This window comes from Halichoeres trimaculatus, unplaced genomic scaffold (genome assembly GCF_033239565.1).
Source record: "Halichoeres trimaculatus isolate MK-OKI-2021-1 unplaced genomic scaffold, fHalTri1.1 fHalTri1_scaffold_19, whole genome shotgun sequence".
In the NCBI taxonomy this organism is placed as follows: domain Eukaryota; kingdom Metazoa; phylum Chordata; class Actinopteri; order Labriformes; family Labridae; genus Halichoeres; species Halichoeres trimaculatus.
Window position 1 is genome coordinate 17,270,201 of NW_027437197.1, and position 20,816 is coordinate 17,291,016.

The 20,816-nt window shown below is 40.7% G+C and overlaps 4 protein-coding genes across 5 annotated transcripts in view; 2 read left to right on the plus strand and 2 right to left on the minus strand.

Moving 5' to 3' along the window:
* The window catches only part of gpm6bb (glycoprotein M6Bb), a 32,679-nt gene extending 26,611 nt beyond the window's left edge, over positions 1-6,068 (plus strand). Inside the window, exons 2-7 of one of the 2 annotated variants that reach the window (XM_074694389.1) lie at positions 163-349; positions 1,050-1,206; positions 1,366-1,534; positions 2,815-2,888; positions 3,059-3,124; positions 5,152-6,068. In XM_074694389.1, the coding sequence (XP_074550490.1) occupies positions 163-349; positions 1,050-1,206; positions 1,366-1,534; positions 2,815-2,888; positions 3,059-3,124; positions 5,152-5,301 (803 nt within the window). In that variant the 3' untranslated portion in view covers positions 5,302-6,068. Of the gene's footprint in view, positions 1-162; positions 350-1,049; positions 1,207-1,365; positions 1,535-2,814; positions 2,889-3,058; positions 3,125-3,494; positions 4,761-5,151 lie in introns of those variants that run through there. The other variant, XM_074694390.1, reaches the window with a different exon arrangement.
* A 1,345-nt stretch (positions 6,069-7,413) lies between these two features.
* On the minus strand, positions 7,414-15,606 carry ofd1 (OFD1 centriole and centriolar satellite protein). Its single transcript, XM_074694384.1, has 23 exons — positions 15,495-15,606; positions 15,281-15,399; positions 14,988-15,191; positions 14,827-14,895; positions 14,714-14,738; positions 14,523-14,630; positions 14,303-14,439; positions 14,029-14,202; positions 13,829-13,935; positions 13,629-13,748; positions 13,391-13,464; positions 13,217-13,308; positions 12,895-13,084; positions 11,730-11,860; positions 11,418-11,529; positions 10,515-11,144; positions 10,210-10,360; positions 10,017-10,108; positions 8,601-8,729; positions 8,286-8,449; positions 8,008-8,193; positions 7,849-7,919; positions 7,414-7,636 (listed from the first exon to the last, which is right to left on the minus strand). Exons 2-23 carry the CDS (start codon positions 15,371-15,373, stop codon positions 7,594-7,596), a joined length of 3,102 nt encoding a protein of 1,033 aa, XP_074550485.1. The 5' UTR covers positions 15,374-15,399; positions 15,495-15,606; the 3' UTR covers positions 7,414-7,593.
* A 520-nt stretch (positions 15,607-16,126) lies between these two features.
* On the plus strand, positions 16,127-17,426 carry trappc2 (trafficking protein particle complex subunit 2). The gene is made up of 4 exons (XM_074694392.1): positions 16,127-16,231; positions 16,388-16,531; positions 16,889-16,975; positions 17,074-17,426. Exons 1-4 carry the CDS (start codon positions 16,139-16,141, stop codon positions 17,170-17,172), a joined length of 423 nt encoding a protein of 140 aa, XP_074550493.1. The 5' UTR covers positions 16,127-16,138; the 3' UTR covers positions 17,173-17,426.
* Positions 17,427-18,403: 977 nt separating this feature from the next.
* rab9a (RAB9A, member RAS oncogene family) lies at positions 18,404-20,005 on the minus strand. The gene is made up of 3 exons (XM_074694391.1): positions 19,796-20,005; positions 19,332-19,451; positions 18,404-19,213 (listed from the first exon to the last, which is right to left on the minus strand). Exon 3 carries the CDS (start codon positions 19,174-19,176, stop codon positions 18,571-18,573), a length of 606 nt encoding a protein of 201 aa, XP_074550492.1. The 5' UTR covers positions 19,177-19,213; positions 19,332-19,451; positions 19,796-20,005; the 3' UTR covers positions 18,404-18,570.
* Positions 20,006-20,816: the final 811 nt, after the last annotated feature.

Here is a 20,816-nt window from a genome sequence, read left to right on the forward strand (position 1 = left end):
CACATTTTTTGGTGGCTGTGTTGACTGATAGGTAGGCAGGATGTACTTCATTCTGCTGAGCTCACTTCCTGTTTTCCTGTATTATTTAAATTAGGAGCTGATTTTTGCCCCAGAATCTATCAATTTTATCTCTAAGTGACACTTTTTCCTTCTCATCCACAGGGTGCTTCGAGTGCTGCATCAAATGTCTAGGTGGGGTGCCATACGCGTCTCTGGTGGCCACTATCCTCTGCTTCTCTGGCGTAGCCCTGTTCTGCGGATGCGGTCATGTTGCTCTGACTGGCACCGTGTCCATCCTGGAGGAGCACTTCTCCAGAGTGACCAGTGATCACGCCATGCTGACTGACATGTGAGTGTTCTCAAAAGCAGCAGTGTGTGTGTGTGTACTACGCGTTATCACAGCATCCTGAAAAACTCTATGATCAATAAAACATGATGGATCAGTTTCACCTTAGTTTCACTGTGAAGATGTTTTATACGACACAACTAACAATAAAAAGAGGCCTGAATGTAAGATGGATACCATTTCAGTGAGGCTGACGCTATTTTTAGCTGACATGTTCACTTTATCCCTGAAAACAGTCCTAATATGGACCTTTGTTTTTTGCGGTGCATCCATTAGTGCGGACAATAAAAGAGGAGCGACAGAGACAGCGCTGCACATATGTTTTATGTTGGAGCACATTTGGAGTGCTCTGTTTAATTTAAGATGTCTACAGGGGCAGTCTGTCTCTTGGCCGATGATTCCCAGAGACAAGCATCACCTGTTAGCTCCACATTTGGGCTTAAGAGTCTGTCCTCAGGTCTCAGAGAAGCTGGAACACAGCTTCATTCATCTGTTCACGATTAAACAGAAAACACAGGTTACTCATGTTTAAAGACTGCATCCAAAAAATAATTATATGCAGTGATTTTCCACAGCAGACAGTGGAAGGTCATTCTTCGTCTTTACCTGACATTTTTTCGTAAGCGAGTGCAGGTGTTACATAAAGGAGCATACCAACTTGTTTGGCTTTAAAACTCACATGTGTGACATTTCTCTCTAACAGAATACAGCTGATGCAGTATGTCATCTACGGCATCGCTTCCTTTTTCTTCCTGTATGGAATCATCCTGCTGGCTGAGGGTTTCTACACAACCAGTGCCGTAAAGGAACTGCACAGCGAGTTCAAGACCACCATCTGTGGGCGCTGCATCAGTGGAATGGTATGTTAACGCGACCACAGAGCTGTGTGTGTGCTGGACAGAAAATGAACAGCTTTAGTAAGACAAAGAGGAAGAGAAGGAACACAATATATATTTTATAAATTGAAATGTGCACTTTTGTTAGCTTTTGATGCTAACGTGTCACCTGTGTGTCCTCAGTTTGTGTTCCTCACGTACATCCTGGGTGTGGCCTGGCTCGGTGTGTTTGGTTTCTCTGCTGTGCCAGTTTTCCTCTTTTACAACATGTGGTCCACCTGTGCCGCCATGAAGTCCCCTGTGGTCAACATGACCAACATCGACTCCATCTGTGTGGATGTCCGTCAGTACGGTAAGAGGAACGCATTCCCTCAAAGAATAACTTGTTTGGCTTCATGAGTGTCGAATCAGCAGTTAGTTTAACCATGTGAAAAACTAAGAAAAGTTGACATGACCTGGGGGAGAAAACCTTACAGAAAACCCTTCATTTGCATAAACAGATTGAGATAAACAAAGGATAAAGATAAAGATCTTGTCTGCTAGGGACATCAAAATTGATGCAGATGTAAAGGAGCTTTCATTTTTTATAAACCTTTTTTTTGTAGTGTCAGAACTGACAGAACCAAATGTTATATTAACTAGAAAAAGCACTCAGAGAGCGCAGACCTCCATCAAACATATTGTGGTTGTCACCAACACTTTAGTCCTACTTTAATGTTATACTCCCTTTCAGCAGACTGTCTGCTACAATTTGGTGTAAGTTGCAGGTTTGTACGATAATTTGTTTCCTGACACTGTTGAAAACTATGATGAGCCAGTACATGTTTCATATTCAAGATCTTAGTATCCAGAATATTGTCAGGATCTGGATCATACTTTTATATCTGTCAGAAATTATGGTGACCTTGTCTTGTATTGTTTTGTGAAGCAATCCGACCATTTATGGTGGAGTTTTATACACATATGGTGAAAATGGCCCTATCTCCCAATGATAAAGAATACCTTAAAAAAAATCCTGGATCCAGACGGTGATCCGGATCACCTCCAAAATTTAATCACTACTTCCTTATCCCATTTTGAACATTTCCTGAAAATTTTATCAAGATCCATTTGTTACTTTTTAAGTTATGTTGTTCACAGACAATCAAACAAACAGACTCCCAAAAACATAACCTTCTTGGTGGAGGTATTTAGCAAAATGTGCCATTGTATTCTTTCAACAACCTCTTAAACCACCTTCAAAGTTCTGGTGGAAAAAAAAGTTGGGGGATTCTTGGGGAAAAAAAACAGAAAAAAGAGACAGTTGTGAATCCATGACAAACACTGATATGTCATGGGACAGGCTATAAAAAAAACCTGCGACGACTGGATTCTCCTAAAGCCGTTACGCTATTGCAATCACAAATGGATATTTTGTCAGGTGTGACAAGATTACGATGAGATAACTGATCCTGATGGTAAAGTTGGTGAAATGCTCCTTTAAATCTTGGTTTATGAACGGCAAAAAGTGGGGTACTTAATGCTTCGGAGACATCAACTCATTTTTCTCAAGTCCTACTTTCTGACAGAAATGACGATAACATGCTGTTGATTACATTAACTCAAAAAAACGTTTGACTTCTCGTGTTGCAGGAATCATCCCGTGGAACGCCACACCAGGCAAAGCCTGTGGATCTACGCTAGGCAACATCTGCAACACCAATGAGGTAAGAGACTGTTTCTTTGAGTCATGCACACACATCTTAGATGAGAGAGGATAAGATAAAGATAAGTTAAGATATACTTTATTGATTCCCGGAGGGAAATTCATGTTGTTTGAGGAGGAGCAAGGCGTGGAAATCACTTTCGTACTGACTGTTGCTGGTCCTCTTTCCAGTTCTACCTGTCTTATCACCTCTACATCGTAGCGTGCGCCGGAGCAGGAGCCACTGTGATCGCTCTGGTAAGCCTCCCTCCACTCTTTCTCCATCCTCTCCATTTAGTCCATCTCTGCACGGTTTGTGTCAGCTGATCATGAGTCAAGTGCTCCTCTTTTCATGCCCATATGGTTAATGTAACCACGGCGAGAAAGATCACACTTCTTCAGCTCCCATTTGCTCTTTTACCATCTGCTAAGACGCACACTTGTGTTAACTCTGTGTGGGATTGAAGAGGGTGAAGTCTGGGCTTGATTTCTCACCTGTAATCAAATTTGAGCCATTCTATATGTTAAAGGCTGTAAATGTATTGGTCACATCACTAACTGGTTAAAGCACATGACGACGAGGCCACCGGCATGTTCTCTTACAACCTTTTCTGTTCTCTTCCACCAGCTGATCTACATGATGGCTACCACTTATAACTTTGCTGTTTTGAAGTTTAAGAGTCGAGAAGACTGCTGCACTAAGTTTTAAACTGTTCTTAAAGGCACAGTGCTACATTTGGGGCTGCACTGGGTAGAGACAGTTTTCCACTGACAACAAACAAACTAAAAAAATGAGAATAGACAAAAAAATCAACATCTCTTGATTAGTGTAAATAGCTGATTGTATGCTTCCTTTAGCATTTGGTATCCAGGGATATTTGCTTGACTGATGAAAGTTGTCAACAGATTTTGGGGGGTGGTGTTTGGTTTGTTCTGCTTTCCTTCACTCTCACTTAAAGGAATGTGTCACCATCAGATTTAGTAGAAATGTGCACTGCAACGATTCCTCAACAGTGTTATTTATATTAAAAATGTGCAAGGAGAATTATTTTTCCTGCACAGACACATAAACTGCATGAGTATTCAGGTTAAAAAGAACAGTATTAAGGCGTGCAGTATTTCACCTCAGCCGTACATAACTGGACGAGCATCAGTCGACTGAAATGCGATCCTGGAAATGTAGCATGATTTTTGTGCAGGTTGTAACACAGAACTTTAAATCAGAGCTGATAAATCTGAAGTCTGACTAGGCAAAAACACAGCAAGAGATGCTCTACATCACAAGATCGGTGGCTAAGTGCCTCCACCTTTTACTCCTCATTTCTTTGCCTTAAATTTTGGTCCAAACCTTTAAAACCACAAAGTGTTACAACAGCAATATTAAGTATTATACAATTTTTCTTCAAAATTAGATTAGTGAAACTAAAAGCCTTCCTCCACACTGTGTTATTCTGATGAGTATTATGAAAAGCAGTGGGGTTTAATCATAGATTTAACTGCACGTACGTAGCACAGCACACTCTAAAGGCTTAGGCCAGTACGAGGCCCTGAGGCTCACTTTAATTCATGTATATTACAAAAAAAAAATCAAACCTTCTTCTATTTTAGTGTAGATTAAATGTATTTTTTTCTATATTGGCCGATGCTGGTATAGCCTCAGCTCTGAAGCTGTTTTGTTTCATATATTTTCCTTTTATTCTCTCTCAAAGTGCCGTTAAAAAGCCATTTGTTGTTATCTTAACACTGAGCCTGCATGCTTACATTTTCAGATTCTCTGATCTGTGTAGACTTACTTATATACTCCATATTACATATATTTAATTCTCCTTTAAGTTTTTCAAGACTGTAGCTTTTACTTTCTTTATAAAATAAACAATCTTTGTTTACAAAATTACCCTACTTGGTCTATTTCTTGTAAATCTTGCACCGATATACAAACGCTGAATGGGAAAGGGTCAGATTTATTAAGTCACCTGCTTCGCACTAACCTTGAGCTTTTTACCGCTGCACAAAACTCACACTCACGCATGACCTCTCGCTTTTGATTCTCATGTTTTCAAAAGTGTCATGTCTGTAGTATTTTGCACAAAAATGTAGTGATAACTCCAGTTTCAGTGATTGTAACAGTAATGTTACAAGGATTGTTTTTACTTTTTGGTGTGATAAATCTCTCCTTTTGTTTTTAAATCTTAACTTCATGTTTGTTTACTGTAGCTCTGACTCCTGTAGCTTGCTTTGCATCTCTGACATGCTCACCGGCCATCCACCTCACCCTTCTCTTCCAGATCCACTTCCTCATGATTCTGTCAGCAAACTGGGCCTACCTTAAGGACGCCAGTCACATGCATGCCTACCAAGACATCAAAATGAAGGAAGAGCGGGAGCTACAGGACATCACGTCTCGCTCAAAGGAATGCCTCAATTCCTACACATAAGGATAAAACACGCACGCACACATACATGTAAAAACACACACACTCACTCACACACACACACACACACACACACACACACATACATTGTGGCCAAACACTGCCGGCTCACTTTGGACCAAGACTACGCTAAGCTAAATAACCTGCCACCTGCCTTGACGCTGTGCAGTACTAACCAGGCTCCTAACAAACTAATGCATCAGTGTTGCTTCCTCTGCTAACTCGAGGCTACTTCACAGAATTTCATTTATACTTCTTTCTTTTTTATTTTCTTTTTATGATGAAGGGAAAACATGTTCTGAAATGTGATGCTCATGTAGTTTTTGGTTTTCTCTGACCCTTTTATAGCCAGTGAAGCTTGAGACATTGCACTATTCTTACATAAGAATGAAGCGTTTGTTTTACAGTGTTGCTCTGTATTTTTTTTTTGTGGACACTTTTCAACAAAGGGAATTTAACATGTTACTTACTTGCATTTTTTTTTATCCACAACGCAGATGAACACTAAGCTACATAAAAAGGCCTTATGTACAATCTGAGTAAGTAGTCTGTCACCGCTCGTTGATGCAGTGATGCGTCATTTTTAGTTTAAAGCTCCTGTGAAGAACTTTTAGTTTGTTCATTTTGGCGCCCCCCTCTGTGGATAAAGGGATTCCATCCATGAAAACTTGCTCCTTGATTGTTGTTTTTTTTTTTTTCATTGTAAAGTGGCAGTGTCAACACATATTGTTTTTGCAGCGTGCTGTTACCCACTCTTTGTGACAACGTCAGCGGTCAAAGATACTAAATTTAACAACGTAGAAGTTATAAATCTTTCTCCTGATGGTTTTATTTGCTTCAGTAGGTTATAAAAAGGTACCAATTGTAATTTATTTTTGTTTTAAAATTTCTCACAGGACCTTTAAAAAAATACATTGGAGCTTTAATGTTGCAGAAAGTGGAAAGTCTCAATCTTAGTGATAGTTCCTGTATTGCTAATTGGTTCCACACTCTTAAAACTCTGCAAAAGACCCTCAGATCATTCATGGCCTACATCAACACTACCTCAGATGTGCAATCGAGCCTATGAACCAATTTCCAGAGGATCAAAATAACTTAAAACAAATTTTTAGGGTTTAAAATCCCACTCTGGCAGTCAAAACATGCACCATGATGCATGGGTCAGGGTTTCACACAGTTTTTAATGTTATGCACAAAGCCGTTAGATTAATTTGCTTGCTTGAAGCGGGCTGCTGCCAATAATGGGCAGGCAAAAGTTTGGTCCATCAAATGAAGGAAAGCTCTCCAGGATGATTGGAATTTTAATGCACTTGATCTTTCTGTAAAACATGTGAACTACACTTTGTCCCATGTGCTGAGGTACGTAGGAGCTGCAGAATGTTAAAGTGTGAAAATGTAAACTTGATATAAGTCTTGATATTTTTTAGCGTTTTCTTACTTTCAAGATAAACCACCTAATTTTTTTTTATAATTGCACCTGTTTTTATGTGCAATTGCTGTAATGCTGAAATAATTACACGTGTAATCTTTTATTATCACTAGCTGAGTTACAGGGATGTTTCTGCAGTGACGTGTGATGTCCAGTCCTGATACTGACATCAGTAGTAGGCAGTGTTTGCCTGTTTCCTTTTTTCTAACTGAATTAAGATTAATTTGTTGTATTTAGCGATTTAGTTCTAGGCTTTTTTTAGGTTCTTTTATTCAAGTCAGAACTACAAGAGTCGAATATTGTTTTGTCGCCTGATAGTTAAGCTGTTTTCTATGAATGTCAAGGGCTTCCTCCTCAAACACTGAACTTTGAATTCAACTTCCAAATCATTGAAAAAGACACATGGCAATCTCAATGGTAAATTTAGCCAAAGTATGAATGCCAATGCACTCTGGGAGATGTAGTTTAAATCCTGCATTGTTCCCTGTAGGTTAAATAGCCACTGAAGTCATGGAGGAACATCCTGTCTTTGACAAAGTTTTTGTTGAATGAACCAAAAATAAGGCTGCCTAATAATCACCAGGAGGACAACAATCTTGCATCCTGTCTGACTGGAAACCCCTTTCTGACATTATTCCACTGGCCTGTTGACTGTTTTTATGAAAATAAAAAAATGGAACAAACTTTTGGATGTTTCTGTTTTCTTGTGTGGTCACTTTTATTTACCTTATTACAGAGGAAAAAAGTAAAAAATAGTTTTAAAAAATCATACAGTAATTTACAAAACTGCTTCTCATGTGTTAAAACAAATCTATGGACGCTTGTGAAATTCATCCGTTTATAAAAGTCTCCTTGGGACGACCAGCTCACCAGAAATCATCTTCGTCCTTTTGTGAGTAAGCTGCAATGCTGAGAAAACAAATGAAGTTAATTAGGTAGAGTCTCAAGGGACAAAAAGAAAAACCGTTGCTAAAAAAAGGAAAATATTTGAGTTATCTCATCCTTAAGACAACATAATTCCAGGAAAACACAAAACAAAGAAAAGACATTAAATGTTTTTGGACGAGGATTATGAAGGCTTATACATTTATTAAACTTTTCTATCAAACTATGAATGTTACCTGTCATCTTTTCCCTCAGACAAACTCTTCACCTCTGGGCTCGTGTGTCCGGCCTCCTCTCCTTCAGGGCTCTTTAAAGAAAAAGAGAAACACTTTTAATCTTTTAATGCTCAGACCAGATGCAGAGACTACTTCCACAGGAGTCTCAGGCAGACCTACCTGTACACGCTGCTTCTGTCTCGCTTCCAGGACCACCTTCATGTATTTCTCCAGTGGATTTTCACTTTCAGCTTTCTCTTCCTCTTCCTCATCCAACTCTTGCTTCTGCTCTTCATCTTCATTCTTTCGCCCTTCTGCCTCTTCTTTCTCTTCTTTCTCCCCTGTTTGTTCCTCCTCTTGCAAAAGCTTGAGAAACAGACAGTCAGCTTCAGATTAATAAGACATCTTTTTATTTTTAGACACAGGTGGCAGATTTCTGATTTCAAAATCGTCTTTACTGTTTCTTTCTCAAGTCGTTCAAGCTCCTGCAGCTCCCTCTCTCTGGCTTCCTCTTGCTCCCTTTGCCGTCTTTCTTGTCTTTCTTTCCGCTCTCTTTCCCACCTCTGCTCCTCATCCTCTTCCTCTTCTTCTCTTTCAGACTCAGCAGAGGTTTGTTGGGCTCCTGTCAAAGTGTAAATTTACACGTCAGATTGAGCAGCTTTAACGTGAGAGTAAAATCAGATTCATACAGTCAGAGGCTTTACTGTAAAAGAGGTCATTCTCATCATTCAGGGTGAAGCGTCTGTATTGTGGGGGGGGGACTAACGACTCACCCGCTTGGCCCTGTGAGTCTTTGGGGTCTTCAGGGAGGTCTTGTGGGCGGGGGACAGCGGGGCTGTCAGGGGCCTCCTCGGAGAGAGGGACGACAGTGTCCGGGAGAAGCTCTGGAATGTGGCCGGGCTCTGGAGGGAAGACGTGCACAAAGAGATCTTTTATTCCTCGCCATAATGCAACAGGGCCAGAGGACCGGCACAGAATACATAATCAGCTGCCCTTCATCTTCACCATTGTGCGGGGCCACTGAAAGGACACTTTGGAGGCTGGTCACACACTCATTAAAAAACAGCCATTCTCAAATCCAAAGCCTCCAAACCGGATATACTCAGTTTATGCCGTGCAGAGATTTTGATTAAAAAATGACAATGGAAACAGAAAAAAACAGAAAAGAGCAATAATTGAGTCTGAAGTGATCTGTGTGGATAGATGAATAAATTACATAACAAACCTTTTTTTAACCCTCTTCTGCAACTTTTACAAATGCAAGACAACTCTTCATCTGAGGATTCAAAGACTGGAAAACATCAAAATTTTGCTTTTATGACAAGATGCCATAAGGGATGTATTTGTTTTTTGCTCTGTGTGTGTTCTCTTTTGGGGAACTGTTCTTTGCCATGAGGGTTTGTTGTCAGTAAAAACAACATGAAAAGAACCATAAAGAGAACTTTGAGCAGCTTTAACTTCTGGTGTTGTGGTTAGAAACTGCAGAAGATCTAAGCCCTGTTTCCACCAACCAGTTCGGTTTAGATCTGTACGGTTTGGTGCGGGTTGGCTCGGTTAAGCCTGGTCCCACAGCCAACCCTGTCCCCTTGTGGTAGGTGTTGGTAAGCCAGGTGCTGATAACCGCGTCAGCTAAATAATAGCGCGACACAGTGTACCCTGCTGATAAATCCATAAAGAAGAAAACCGCGACTCAACAAATAAAGAGCGACTATGGGAGACATCCAGCATTTCGCCTTCTTTGTGATTGGCAGGTGGCTCTCTGTTACCAAGCCCAATCAAGCTTTGTTTTTTAGAGAAGACTGTGTGCCATGAGAAGAAATACAGCAGCTGTCACACAGTAAGTGACGATTCTTTTGACCAATCAACGGTCTGCAGTGTTGTAGCTCCACCTTCTGGGATCGGATCAGTTTAGTCTGGCACCGCTACGGAAGGGTCCCAAAAAGTGGGACGGCTTGTATTGGTTATTTGGGGATCTGTCCCAAGATAAGTCAGTGGAAACGTTGTAAAATGTGTGTCATACTGAGACGAGACAAACCGGACTGAACCTCTCGGTGGAAACGGGGCTATGGACAACATTAAAAAAAGTTGTGATGTTTCACACAACTGACTAAATTAATTGTTTTAAAAAAAGTTCAAATGAACAAAGGTGAAATATGTTTTTGTGTAAAATACCAACTTGTCTAAAGTACCTGTCAGATTCCCTGTAAGATCTTCCAGGTTTATTCTCTCTGGCTGCGGGGAAGACTCCAAGCTGGAGACAACAGGCTGCAGCTCAGGCGGACTGACACAAACAATAACGTAGGGTCATTAGTATTCATCATCTCTGTGTAACAGTGGATTCAAATGATGTCGTGTCCTTGTCAAAGTGATGCCAGGTGGTACCTCGTCTGGTCTCGTGCTGTGCTCTTGAGCTGAGGACAGCGGGGTGGACTGACCTCAGAGGAAAAGTCACCTGAGGTTGCCACCTCGTCGTGGGGGGCACGATCAGGCTGTCTGTCAGATGGCGGCTCTGGGGAAACCATCGGAGATGCAGCTGAGGGAAAGACTAAACATTAGTTGATACTCTGAGTGCAGTTTGTGTGCTCTGGCAATAAAAACTGCTTCATTATTTATTTTGCAGTTAAGAAGTTGTTGGATCTAATCCTTTTTGAAGTGCTTTCACAGGGTAAATCATTTTTTGAGAATACCTTCAGGGATTTCTCTCTGAAGCCTTTTCCTGGAGGTGGGGCGCGGCGTGGAGGATAGACGTCTGGAAGGAGAGCTGCCTCCATCCTCTCTCAGAAACATGGGCTCAGTCACAGAATGGAGACTGTGGTCGGGAAAAACTGGGGACTGAGGTTCCAGAAAGGTCACTCTGGGTTGAGCAGGAGGTTCGGTGTTGAAGGGTGGTGAGTAGGGGGCTCTGGTAGTTTGTGGTGACAGCGGTCTGTGTGCGACCTTTGACATGTGTGAGTGGTGGGGGGCTTGTTTTGGAGGGGAGAGAGCTCTGGTGGGGAGCATGTGTGAGACAGCAGAGCGTACTGCCCTCTGCTGGTAGTTCCTGTAAGCTTCCTCCAAGATGTCAGCCTCTCTCTGCAGCTCCTGGATACGAGCCTTGGCTTCGGCTACCATATCCATGTCTGAGTCAGGCGAGTCGCTCCGAGGCATCTTGCGTCGTCCGGCACCTGCTTCACAAACACCTTCATAACCCACCCTGGACTTCAGCAGAGCTCGGTCCACATAGATGTCAGGGGGGACCAGCTTATTGGGACTGAGATCCAGTATGGAGCGATCGACAAGAGAGGGTTTGGGGTTACGCAGCACTTCGTTTTCAAGAGCTGCCGTTGTTAAAGGAAGTGGAGAGAAGAGGAAAAGGCAAAGAAGGGGAAAGTTGAACACTAATACTGAAGAACAACCACCGAAAAAGAAAAAGTTTGCCACACATGCAATCACACTTCTGTTTTTGCAGGCAAGAGTTACAAAGGATTACGGAGTTCCTCTTTTATAAGGTTTGATCTATGTCAGATTAACATGATACAGGAAAGGAAGCTGATGTATGAAAAGAAGAAGTAAAGTACACTACTCAACTAACATGCAGATAAATGGGGTACCTTGCTGAGTCTGACGGAGCTGCATTTTCAGATCCTCAACATGGTTACTCATCCACTGAGCCTTCTCCTCACACTGCAGCAGCTGCGCTTTCAGCTGAGCGCCCCGCTCCACCTGCACACAACAGCACATAAATCTATGAGTTACAGCGTGTTTGCAGGGAAAAAGGATTTCAGTGTAACGTATGAAAACTATACGTCAAGAGGATTTAAGGGGGAAAGCCCCAGAAATTCCCTGAGGTGAGAGAAAAGTGTATGAAAATAGGATGAGCACATAGTTTCCCACGCTCTGTGAGAAGCAGCCATATCACTGACCTCACTCTGGAGCTGTGCCTGCAGCACCTGTTTCTGGTTGTCGAAGTCTTCCTCATCCAGTCTGCGAGCGCTCTGCAGCCTCCGGAGCTCCATCTGCAGAGCCAGATGCTCTTTGGATGGCTTGCCCAAATCTGAGAGACAGGTTATCAAAGTCAGGGCATAAAACTCAAAGGGTGACATTTTAAACCAGCTGAAGACTTTTTAATTGAGAGTTAAATCATTGAGAGCCCTGGTTTTTGATTCTTGGCCATATTAGGGTTGCATGATATATCGGTATCAATATAAGTATCGGTTGGTATTGGTCATTTTTTTAACATGACCACATCGGCTCATTCGCTGCCGGTCATTTTCAGAGCATCTTGAACGATCTTTCAGGACCCAAATAATACTGTTTTCTATGACTATGTTAACACCAAAACTACCTAATAAGAGTGGACTCTCTTCTTTTATATCTCTCTTCCTGATTTTGATCGACAACACAGACAAAACATCCTTTTTTTGATCACATTTATCTCAGGCGCTCCATCGTTTGATCCTCTCCATGGTTGTTTTTTCTTACGATCGCGCCACTCATTCTCTCTGAACTACCTCGACACATCATCTCAGATTGTTTTCTTTAAACCAATATTGATAATGGATATTGGTCTCGGCCAAAATTTTAATATTAGTGCATTCCTAGTATGGATCTGAGTTACGTGACATGAGGATTGACACCACGTTGCTGCTCTTTGTCAGCAGAGAGGATCCAGATCCATAAGCCCACTGCTCCCCTCCTCACCCCCTAACAGGAAGAATCCTGTATTCCCTCAGAGAGAGGTCAGACTCTGGTTCCATGCCATCCCTGCTCTCCTTCACACCATCCTCTTTCTCTCACTGGTTTCTTTTTAGAGAAAGAGGTCTGCAGGGCTACAGACACAGCACAGAGGCCCCACATTGGCAGGCAGGACACATTCAGAAGGACTGAGCGGAGCCAGAAGCAGTGGGACAGACTAACATGAATGCTTCACGGTACACTGCATCTCCCACAGCTCACGATGACATCAGACTCTAAATGCCAGACAGGACAACTTCAAAGAGTATCTTAAAGTGCTGAAATGCTTGGTTGATATTCAACATCTCATCCACGTAGAATCCAGTTATATAAATCAAAGTTGCAGCATGCTACCTGCATGCAGAAAGCGGGTCTCCTCCTGGGCCTCCTCCAGCTGTTTCTTCAGCAGCCTCAGCTGACCCTGCAGCTCTGATTTCTCTCTTTTCAAGCAGGGATAGTCACTCATGTTATCAAGCCTTTCTCTTAACAGCTCCTTCTGTTGGGTCAGCAGGGAAATCTGCTGCTGTGCCGTATCGAGCTCGGCCTAGAAAACAGCAGACGAGACTTAATAAGAAGAGGAATCACAAAACGCTGAATCACTGTGAGTTTAGTCAGAATGTCTTTGAAATAAAGAGGATGTAGAGCACACTGTTGGAGGGTGGGTTGCTTTGTTTACCTGCAGACGTCTCAGCTCTGAGCATGCTCTGCTGTGCTCCTCGAGTTTGGAATTGATGACTGCTGATTCTCTTTGGATACGATCAGTTTCCACTGAGATCAAAAGAAGGTAAAAACAATGAAAGCATGGGACAAAAAAACAGACAGTTGCTTTGAAATTTCATGAATCACTCACCTTTATTCCTGTTCTCACTCTCTGTTAGTCTTTCAGTTCTCCTGTTGAAGTCTTCCTTTAGCTCCAGCTGGTACCTGATTCATTAATTCATCAGCAAAAATAATGACTGCATCAGTCATGGTTTTGAATTAACATATTACAGATTAAAAATCATATTCTCACGTCTCTAACTCCGAGGGCCAACACTGAAATGTTGTGAACAACATGTAAAAATGAGACCACATATTTGCAAAAATACCGTGACAGGTCATTCTTCAGTTTTTGATCATATGTGTCCTCCATCGTCCTCACAGCCAGTTCTCTCCTCCTCAGAAGCTCTTCAGTGGTTTTGACTTTGTCCTCATGGATTTGACAAGTCCTATCATCAAACAAACATCCATTATTTTCCATAAAAAGAGGTCATCATAAGAGAGAAAAGCAACAAACATGGCTGCTTACTTTTCGAAAGCCTCCGTTCTCATCCTCAGCTCATTTTCTCTGTTCCGCACCGTTTCAATCTCTTTCAGCACTGATTGTCTCTGCATGTACACATTTTTCTCTTCAATCTAAAGACAAAAAGAAAAAAACTCAACATCAGAAACAGAACAACACTTTGCTGAGTTTCATACAAAGAGTCCACCACACCAGAGCTGATCTACCTCTTGTTGTCTTTGAAGCCGATCAATTGCGTTCTTCTCCCGCTCCATCAGTGCCTTGGCTTTCATTTCGTACGTCCTCTCCAGCTCTTGTTTCAGTTTATGGAATTCTTTGTGAAATTTAGCTTTTTCTTCCATCCTCACTTTGGCAATTTCTACATCTTTAAAGTGCAGCATCTTGAGGAAAAGAAAACAGACATTAAATGACAAGTAACCATAAACATGTCTGCAGCTGTGCTTAATAAATTTCTATAAAATCATAAACTGTGATATTTACCTTAGTGTTCATTTCTGCTTGCAGCTGTGCCTCAGTTTCTTTTCGATATGCAGCCAGCTTTGATTGGAATGAAAACCCTCTGTCCGCACTGTAATCGATGCTCTCATACTCTTTGTCAATCATTTTCATTTTCTCAACTGCAAACGGAGAAAAGGCTTGTTAGAAAATGTGTATGAGAAGCATATGTAGGGAAAGAAACATCAGACTGATATAATCATACCAAGAGACTCTCCACAAGTTCCTGTGCTGGTCGTCTGAGTGTCAGCATCATGACAGAGGCCGTGCATATGAGGGTCTGTTAGCTGTGTGAGGAGGCTGATCAGGAACCCTGAGGAAAGAGATAATATGTTAAGCCAATGTAACAAGGAAAGAGGAGGTTTTTATTAAAAAGAAACTGCATCCTGCACATACCTTTGTTGTTAGCTTTGTTTGAAGACTGTGAAACACAAAAACACAGTTACACTGTTATTATTCATGTAGATTTTAGAAAGGTTTAACTTAAAAATATATATATAATTGCTTACCAAGGACCTGTAAAGGGATGATTTTTGATTGATTTTAAGAAGCTGAATAAGTTCTTCTTTTGTAGAGACCTGTCATTAGAGATAAGATACCACAAATTCCAAGATTGCAAGGATTTTCTTCAGAAATATTCCTAAAATATATAAATTATAAACATGCGCACCTTGTCTTTAGAGAGTCCACTCTCAGGGTAAAATACAGAGAGAGTGTATTCATATCCAGAGGTTTGGAGATGATTGGCTACTATGCTGTTACAGGCTGAAAGCAAAAGAGGCTCAGATTTTTGTGATGGTGGTCTGGGGACTGGCTCTCCTCCTGACACAGGTGGGTGTTTTAACTCCTGTATGAGCTGATTCCTCAGCTGTGTCTGAATCAGATCACAAGACAACAGACATAGTTAAGAGATTATTGTAGTAGACTTTGAGTACAAGAACAAAGGATATGAGGAAATCTTACTTTGAGTGTGTCCAGTACACCTTTATTTTTGAAGGTTTGATAGAGTCTTTTCCTCAGCTCATCTGGGGTTAAAGCATCTTCTTGAGATGACATGTCTGCAAAGTGTTGTTTTGCTGGATCTGCGAGAAGTGACAATATACAATATACAGTACAGTACGTTTAGCGAACGAAAGAGCACAAACTTCAGCTTTCAAAGTTCTTTAAACACTCTTACTTGGTATTAGACCACCATCGCCTACTGTCCCTTACGACCAATATCTCCCAAAAGCAACGAACATGACGACCAGAAAGCGTCCCTTTGGAGGAGGCGTGCCCGTAACATTTAAAACCGTCGGCGGAAATGACGTCAGTAGAAATAAATCTATATTTTAATTTCGACAGCAAAATTTTAAACATCTCATTCTTGAATACAACAACGTTAAATTTGAGTAACATTTTCTACATCTTTTACTGGCAGAAAAATGTTTTAAATGATTGTTCAGTGAAAGACGTCTCCTCACATGATTGTGTCGTCATCTTTTCGCGACTTCTCTTGAGCCTTTTCAGGAAGCAAAATAAAGAGTAAGCTACTCGGTTGTGTATAATAATTAAGCCCTTATTTTCTACTTCATATTATTTTATTAATGCTCTCTCAATATTCATTACATAAACATTTGTGTCACAAGATTTTAAAAAACCTAAACGACGCAAGGCTACCTAAAGCGGCCGTGCAAGTCTTAGGCTAACGCTAGCCTGCTAGCCTGGGGAATCTCAAGCCCATAAGAAATTGTTATTTTATAGTAGTTAGATTTGCCATTCATTTTATTTGGCATTAATCGTTTTTGCTAAACTTTGGGCCTTCAAAGAACAAGGGAAACAATGTCTGGAAGTTTTTATTTCGTTATGGTCGGTCATCATGACAATCCTGTGTTTGAGATGGAGTTCCTGCCAGCTGGAAAGCCTGAATCAAAGGTACTATGGCTTTATTATTAATGCAGAAGAAAAGAATTGTGTCTCATTTTCATGCAAAAGCCATACATAACACTATGATGTCAGGGAATCATTCGTTTTGTTTTGTGAGGAAAAATGTCTGAGTATTTTTTTTAACATTTGTTTTCTTCCTCACAGGATGATCATCGCCACCTGAACCAGTTTATAGCTCATGCAGCTCTGGATCTGGTGGATGAAAACATGTGGCTGACCAACAACATGTACCTGAAAACTGTAGACAAGTTCAACGAGTGGTTTGTTTCAGCCTTTGTCACTGCGGGTCATATCCTTTTTTTCCCCACATTCTCATCTTCCTCTTTGACCCTTCAAATGAAGTTTCAATGGTGCAACATTTCCAGATAACTGATAGTAAACTGTACATACTCCTGTCTGCCAATTTTAGTACAGATTTGAACAAAATCAAACACCTTCTAGTCTGTCAAGCATAAAAAAAGCCTTTAAAGGTATTGGCTTACATTCTGAGATGTTGACATTGTCTATTTTCTGCCGTTTTAATTTTTGCATATTTAAGAGATTGAAAAGATTGTTAAACAGTTGTTAAACACTCCTCCCCTACAACCATCATTCTGTATTTAACAATTAGCTGCCATGGCTTTATTTCCTTTAACTATAACTCTACATATAAGATTCATAATGCTGCATGATGTGCGACAAGAAGATGGCATCAAAAACTTTTTTAATGATGTTTACGATTTATACATTAAGGTAAGTTCTCTCTTTCACATGACTTGGTACTATGGATGAGTAAACATCGTAAGTTTTTGTTCTTGGGTGTTTGATTAATTTTATATTTTGTTTTCCAGTTTGCAATGAATCCATTCTATGAAATCAACGCACCGATTCGCTCTACAGCATTTGAGAGGAAAGTACAGTTCCTTGGAAAGAAACATCTCCTGAATTAATCACTACACCCACAAAAATGTTATTACATGTCATTGGTCCAAGTATATATCATTACTTCTTTCTTTATGTCTATGTGTTTGTCTTGATTGTTTGAGGAATGTTGAAAATATTTGACGCAGATGTGAATTTTCTATTAAAATAATTTCTTGTCTCAGTATAAAGACTGGATTTATTGCAGAGTTCGTAAATGCTTGATTTGATCATTGCATTTCATGCTATAGATTTATTGCAGACATTTAATAATAAAACTGTTTTTCATACTTGTTTATGGATTCAGTAATTGTTGTGGAAATAAAGTAAAGCAAAATGGACCCACTAAAGTTCAGTGCAAACTAAAGTATACTAAATACCAGAGCTTTCACAGACATTTCTCAGGGTTTATTCATCATTTGGCATACCAGTAGTCCAGCTTTGAACAGATGTGAAATCTGAATGAGAAGCAGTTGAGGTAAATAAATGTTTCACTTTGTTAAATATTAAACAGTGGGGAAAGACTTTAAACTGTTCAAAAAAAGTTAATATAGTGCTATAAAGATAAAAACAATCTAAAACAAATCCAACAAAAAGAGAAGCATTATTCCAATAATGACCATTATTTGTTGATTCTGTGAATCTTTTGTTAAAAACAGTTACAAAATATAAAAGTTTCCAGAATGTAAGTACATTGTATGCCATGCATGTTATGGTTGCTTAAATATGTATCTTCCATTAAGGATCACGTCCCTCAGTGCTTCCAGCATGTAGCCTTTAACTATTCACTATGCAGAATGTGCACAAACAAAACCTAAAGGTGCAAAAATTACAACAAGCTTCAATGTGTTAGTTACACAAAGTAGTGCCTCAGCTACTTCATTATTCTCAAAGATAAGGTTAATGGGCTTTATGAAAACAGTCACTCCTGTCTGCATTATCATTGTGTTTGGGAGTAAAGTTCAGATGCCCTGTGACAATTTTGCAACTGAAGTAGCACACATGATGACATTTTTCAAGAGTCACATTATAATTTGCCTTCATGACAGAGTGGAACAATATGATATTTGAGATGAAGAGGAACTTCAAATTGATTAATCAATGAAATATTCTTCGTTTTTTATAAATATACTTCTAGTTCCTAACAGGTAGGTACCTATTGAGAACAAAAGACATGCCACTGAAAAATGGCAGAATCGAGCAACACATTGATTTCATTTTCCCTGCCCTGGACTGAATATAGTGTTTTCCACCTTTTAAAACAGGTGTCCAAATATTAGCATTTTTCAACCTTCAACAGTATAGTAACCCATAAAGCCAGTAGCATCACTTGTTTAAATAAGATGTTACTACAGCATACACCTACAGCCTCACCACATCACAGGCATAAACAGCAAAGTAATGTTAGCGATAACTCCTCAATGTTATCAGCAGCAAGCGCCAGCAGAGCGAGGCTTTCTGTGGAGCTTGACTGTGTCTGTGGGAATGAGGTGGTCCGTTCTATCATCCATTGCCAGCACTCTACGCACAGCTTCCTCAAATGCCACAGCTACATTGGTGGCATCTTTAGCACTGGTCTCATAATACGGGTAGTCCCCATTCTCCTGGCACCACTGCTGAGCCTCCTCGCTTGACACCTGCCTCTCTGTCACGTCAAGTTTGTTGCCCAGGACTACAAACGGGAACTTCTCCGGCTCCTTGACATCCGCGTAGTAGATGAACTCCTTTTTCCAGTTGCCCAAGTTGAGAAAACTCTGGCTGTCATCAACACTGAAGGTGAGCAAGCAGCAGTCAGAGCCGCGATAGAAAGGAGTCCTCAGGCTGCGAAAACGCTCCTGGCCAGCGGTGTCCCAGATCTGCAAGGTAACCTGTTGGCCATCTACCTCAAGTTCCTTATTGAGGAATTCTACTCCAATGGTGTGGAAAAGGTGTGCATCAAACTTGTTGGTAACGTAGCGATTCATGATGGAACTTTTCCCAACACCACCATCACCTAGCAGGATGACTTTCAGCAGGGACGTCTTTGTTGACATGGCTACTCACTTCTGATTGACCACTTAAAAAATTTACCTAATGGAGAAATGAAATAGATAATAAGTACAAAATCAAAACAACAATTTGAAACCTGAATACTTCTTATTTTACTGTATTTTTAAGGGGGTGTCTTGAGTAGTTTTTGTTGTCTCACCCCAGATTGACTTTTGCCTCCTGTACTCGTCCAGATCATGTGCTGCTGTCTCTGGTCCTTAGTCTCATACTCATTTATTTTATGTTGATGTAAGCAGCCATGTAGGTAACGTTTAACCAGCTGTGAGAGAGTGATAAACAATCAGTCTCCCTGTTAACAAATGGCCCATGACAGTAGTTACAGTACAGGAACACAAGCTAATATCGTTTACGACACGTTTTATGCAATGTGAGCACTCTGACAAAGTAGACGGATATTACTTAAAACATACACTGTTTGAAGTATTAAGTTACAAGCTTTAACATTCCATTTATGGTTGAATGTGGTTCCATCACATTAGCTTTGTGTTAGCTATGCTAGGCTGATATCAAAAAGGAAAACAAGGGAACAGAACAGGACTTAAATATAACATGCTAACTTAGCTAGCTCACGCTTACTTGGATGTAATTTTGTTAGGAACGTACCTGGCTGCTGCAGCGTGAACGAGGGAAGAATCCTGATACATATGTTTGACAGCTCTTTTATTTGGTGTGGCTACGATAACATCAGGTCGCACTGCTTCCTGGTGAGCTCAAAGGGGTGCTGCTAACGCCAACGACTGCTAACGAGCAAGCTAATGACACATTTACAGACTACGGTCATGTGATCTTGCCGGTGTTCTGTTGAATAGTGCCACCTAAGCAAATATGCCGCCCAGAACAGATACGCGCATGCGCTACAGTCCCGGTAATCAAAGATATATTATTTTTCTCGTCATTTTTTTTAACAAATGCCCGTATGTATATATTCCGACTGCACACAAGGGGGTGGGTTGTGGCGTTGAATTGTGTTCCCGTACTGGCAGAAGTATTTAATCGGGGATAATGATAAACTCTGCGCGGAGGCATTTTCACCAAAGCTGCAGAACTCGACAGAACACCGGGGAGAAGCAACAACCAAGCGAAGTGGCGACTTTTCAGGTTCCTACAACCTTTTTACACAACACTGCTTCAACATACTATCAAAAAAATCACGGACCTTTAAAACTGAATCCAAGTTGATAGTTATTCACCTTCAAAAGTTGCCATTTTAATTGCAGTTGTCACTGTCTCCATCGCTAGCTGCCACATCATTTGCTACTCTGTTCTTTTCACGCTTAGCCACCAGGTAGCGACATTTAGCTGGAAAATAGTAATACTAAGATGTCCACTGAAGAGTTGGAATCTACAGTCTATGGGTTGAATACATAGAACACTACATAACAGCAAAGACCTCTACTTTTGTTGATGGATTAATTTTCCTAAACTAACCAGCACCATCAGATTCATCTTATTTGCATATCAGTCACATTGTCATACATGATGAATAAAGTGGGAGTAGACAGGGTTATAAAAACAGATTTAATGTAATGGTACGTTGAAATGAAAGCAAAATTTACAGCACTGATACTCAAACCTACCGGCCTTCAAACGTGGTTGAATTTCAAATACAACTCAACCTAGGTTT

What these genes read in the sequence shown, in the direction of transcription:
- trappc2 (XM_074694392.1), top strand. Translation starts at nt 16,139, where the DNA reads ATGTCTGGAAGTTTTTATTTCGTTATGGTCGGTCATCATGACAATCCT. An exon ending in CAGCCTTTGTCACTGCGGGT is followed by an intron (nt 16,532 to 16,888) that starts CATATCCTTTTT and finishes ACTATAACTCTA; the next exon opens with CATATAAGATTCATAATGCT. An exon ending in TTTACGATTTATACATTAAG is followed by an intron (nt 16,976 to 17,073) that starts GTAAGTTCTCTC and finishes TTTGTTTTCCAG; the next exon opens with TTTGCAATGAATCCATTCTA.
- rab9a (XM_074694391.1), bottom strand. Translation starts at nt 19,176, where the DNA reads ATGTCAACAAAGACGTCCCTGCTGAAAGTCATCCTGCTAGGTGATGGT.
- ofd1 (XM_074694384.1), bottom strand. Translation starts at nt 15,373, where the DNA reads ATGTCATCTCAAGAAGATGCTTTAACCCCAGATGAGCTGAGGAAAAGA. An exon ending in AAACAAAGCTAACAACAAAG is followed by an intron (nt 14,631 to 14,713) that starts GTATGTGCAGGA and finishes CTCTTTCCTCAG; the next exon opens with GGTTCCTGATCAGCCTCCTC. An exon ending in AGACTCACAGGGCCAAGCGG is followed by an intron (nt 8,450 to 8,600) that starts GTGAGTCGTTAG and finishes ACACTTTGACAG; the next exon opens with GAGCCCAACAAACCTCTGCT.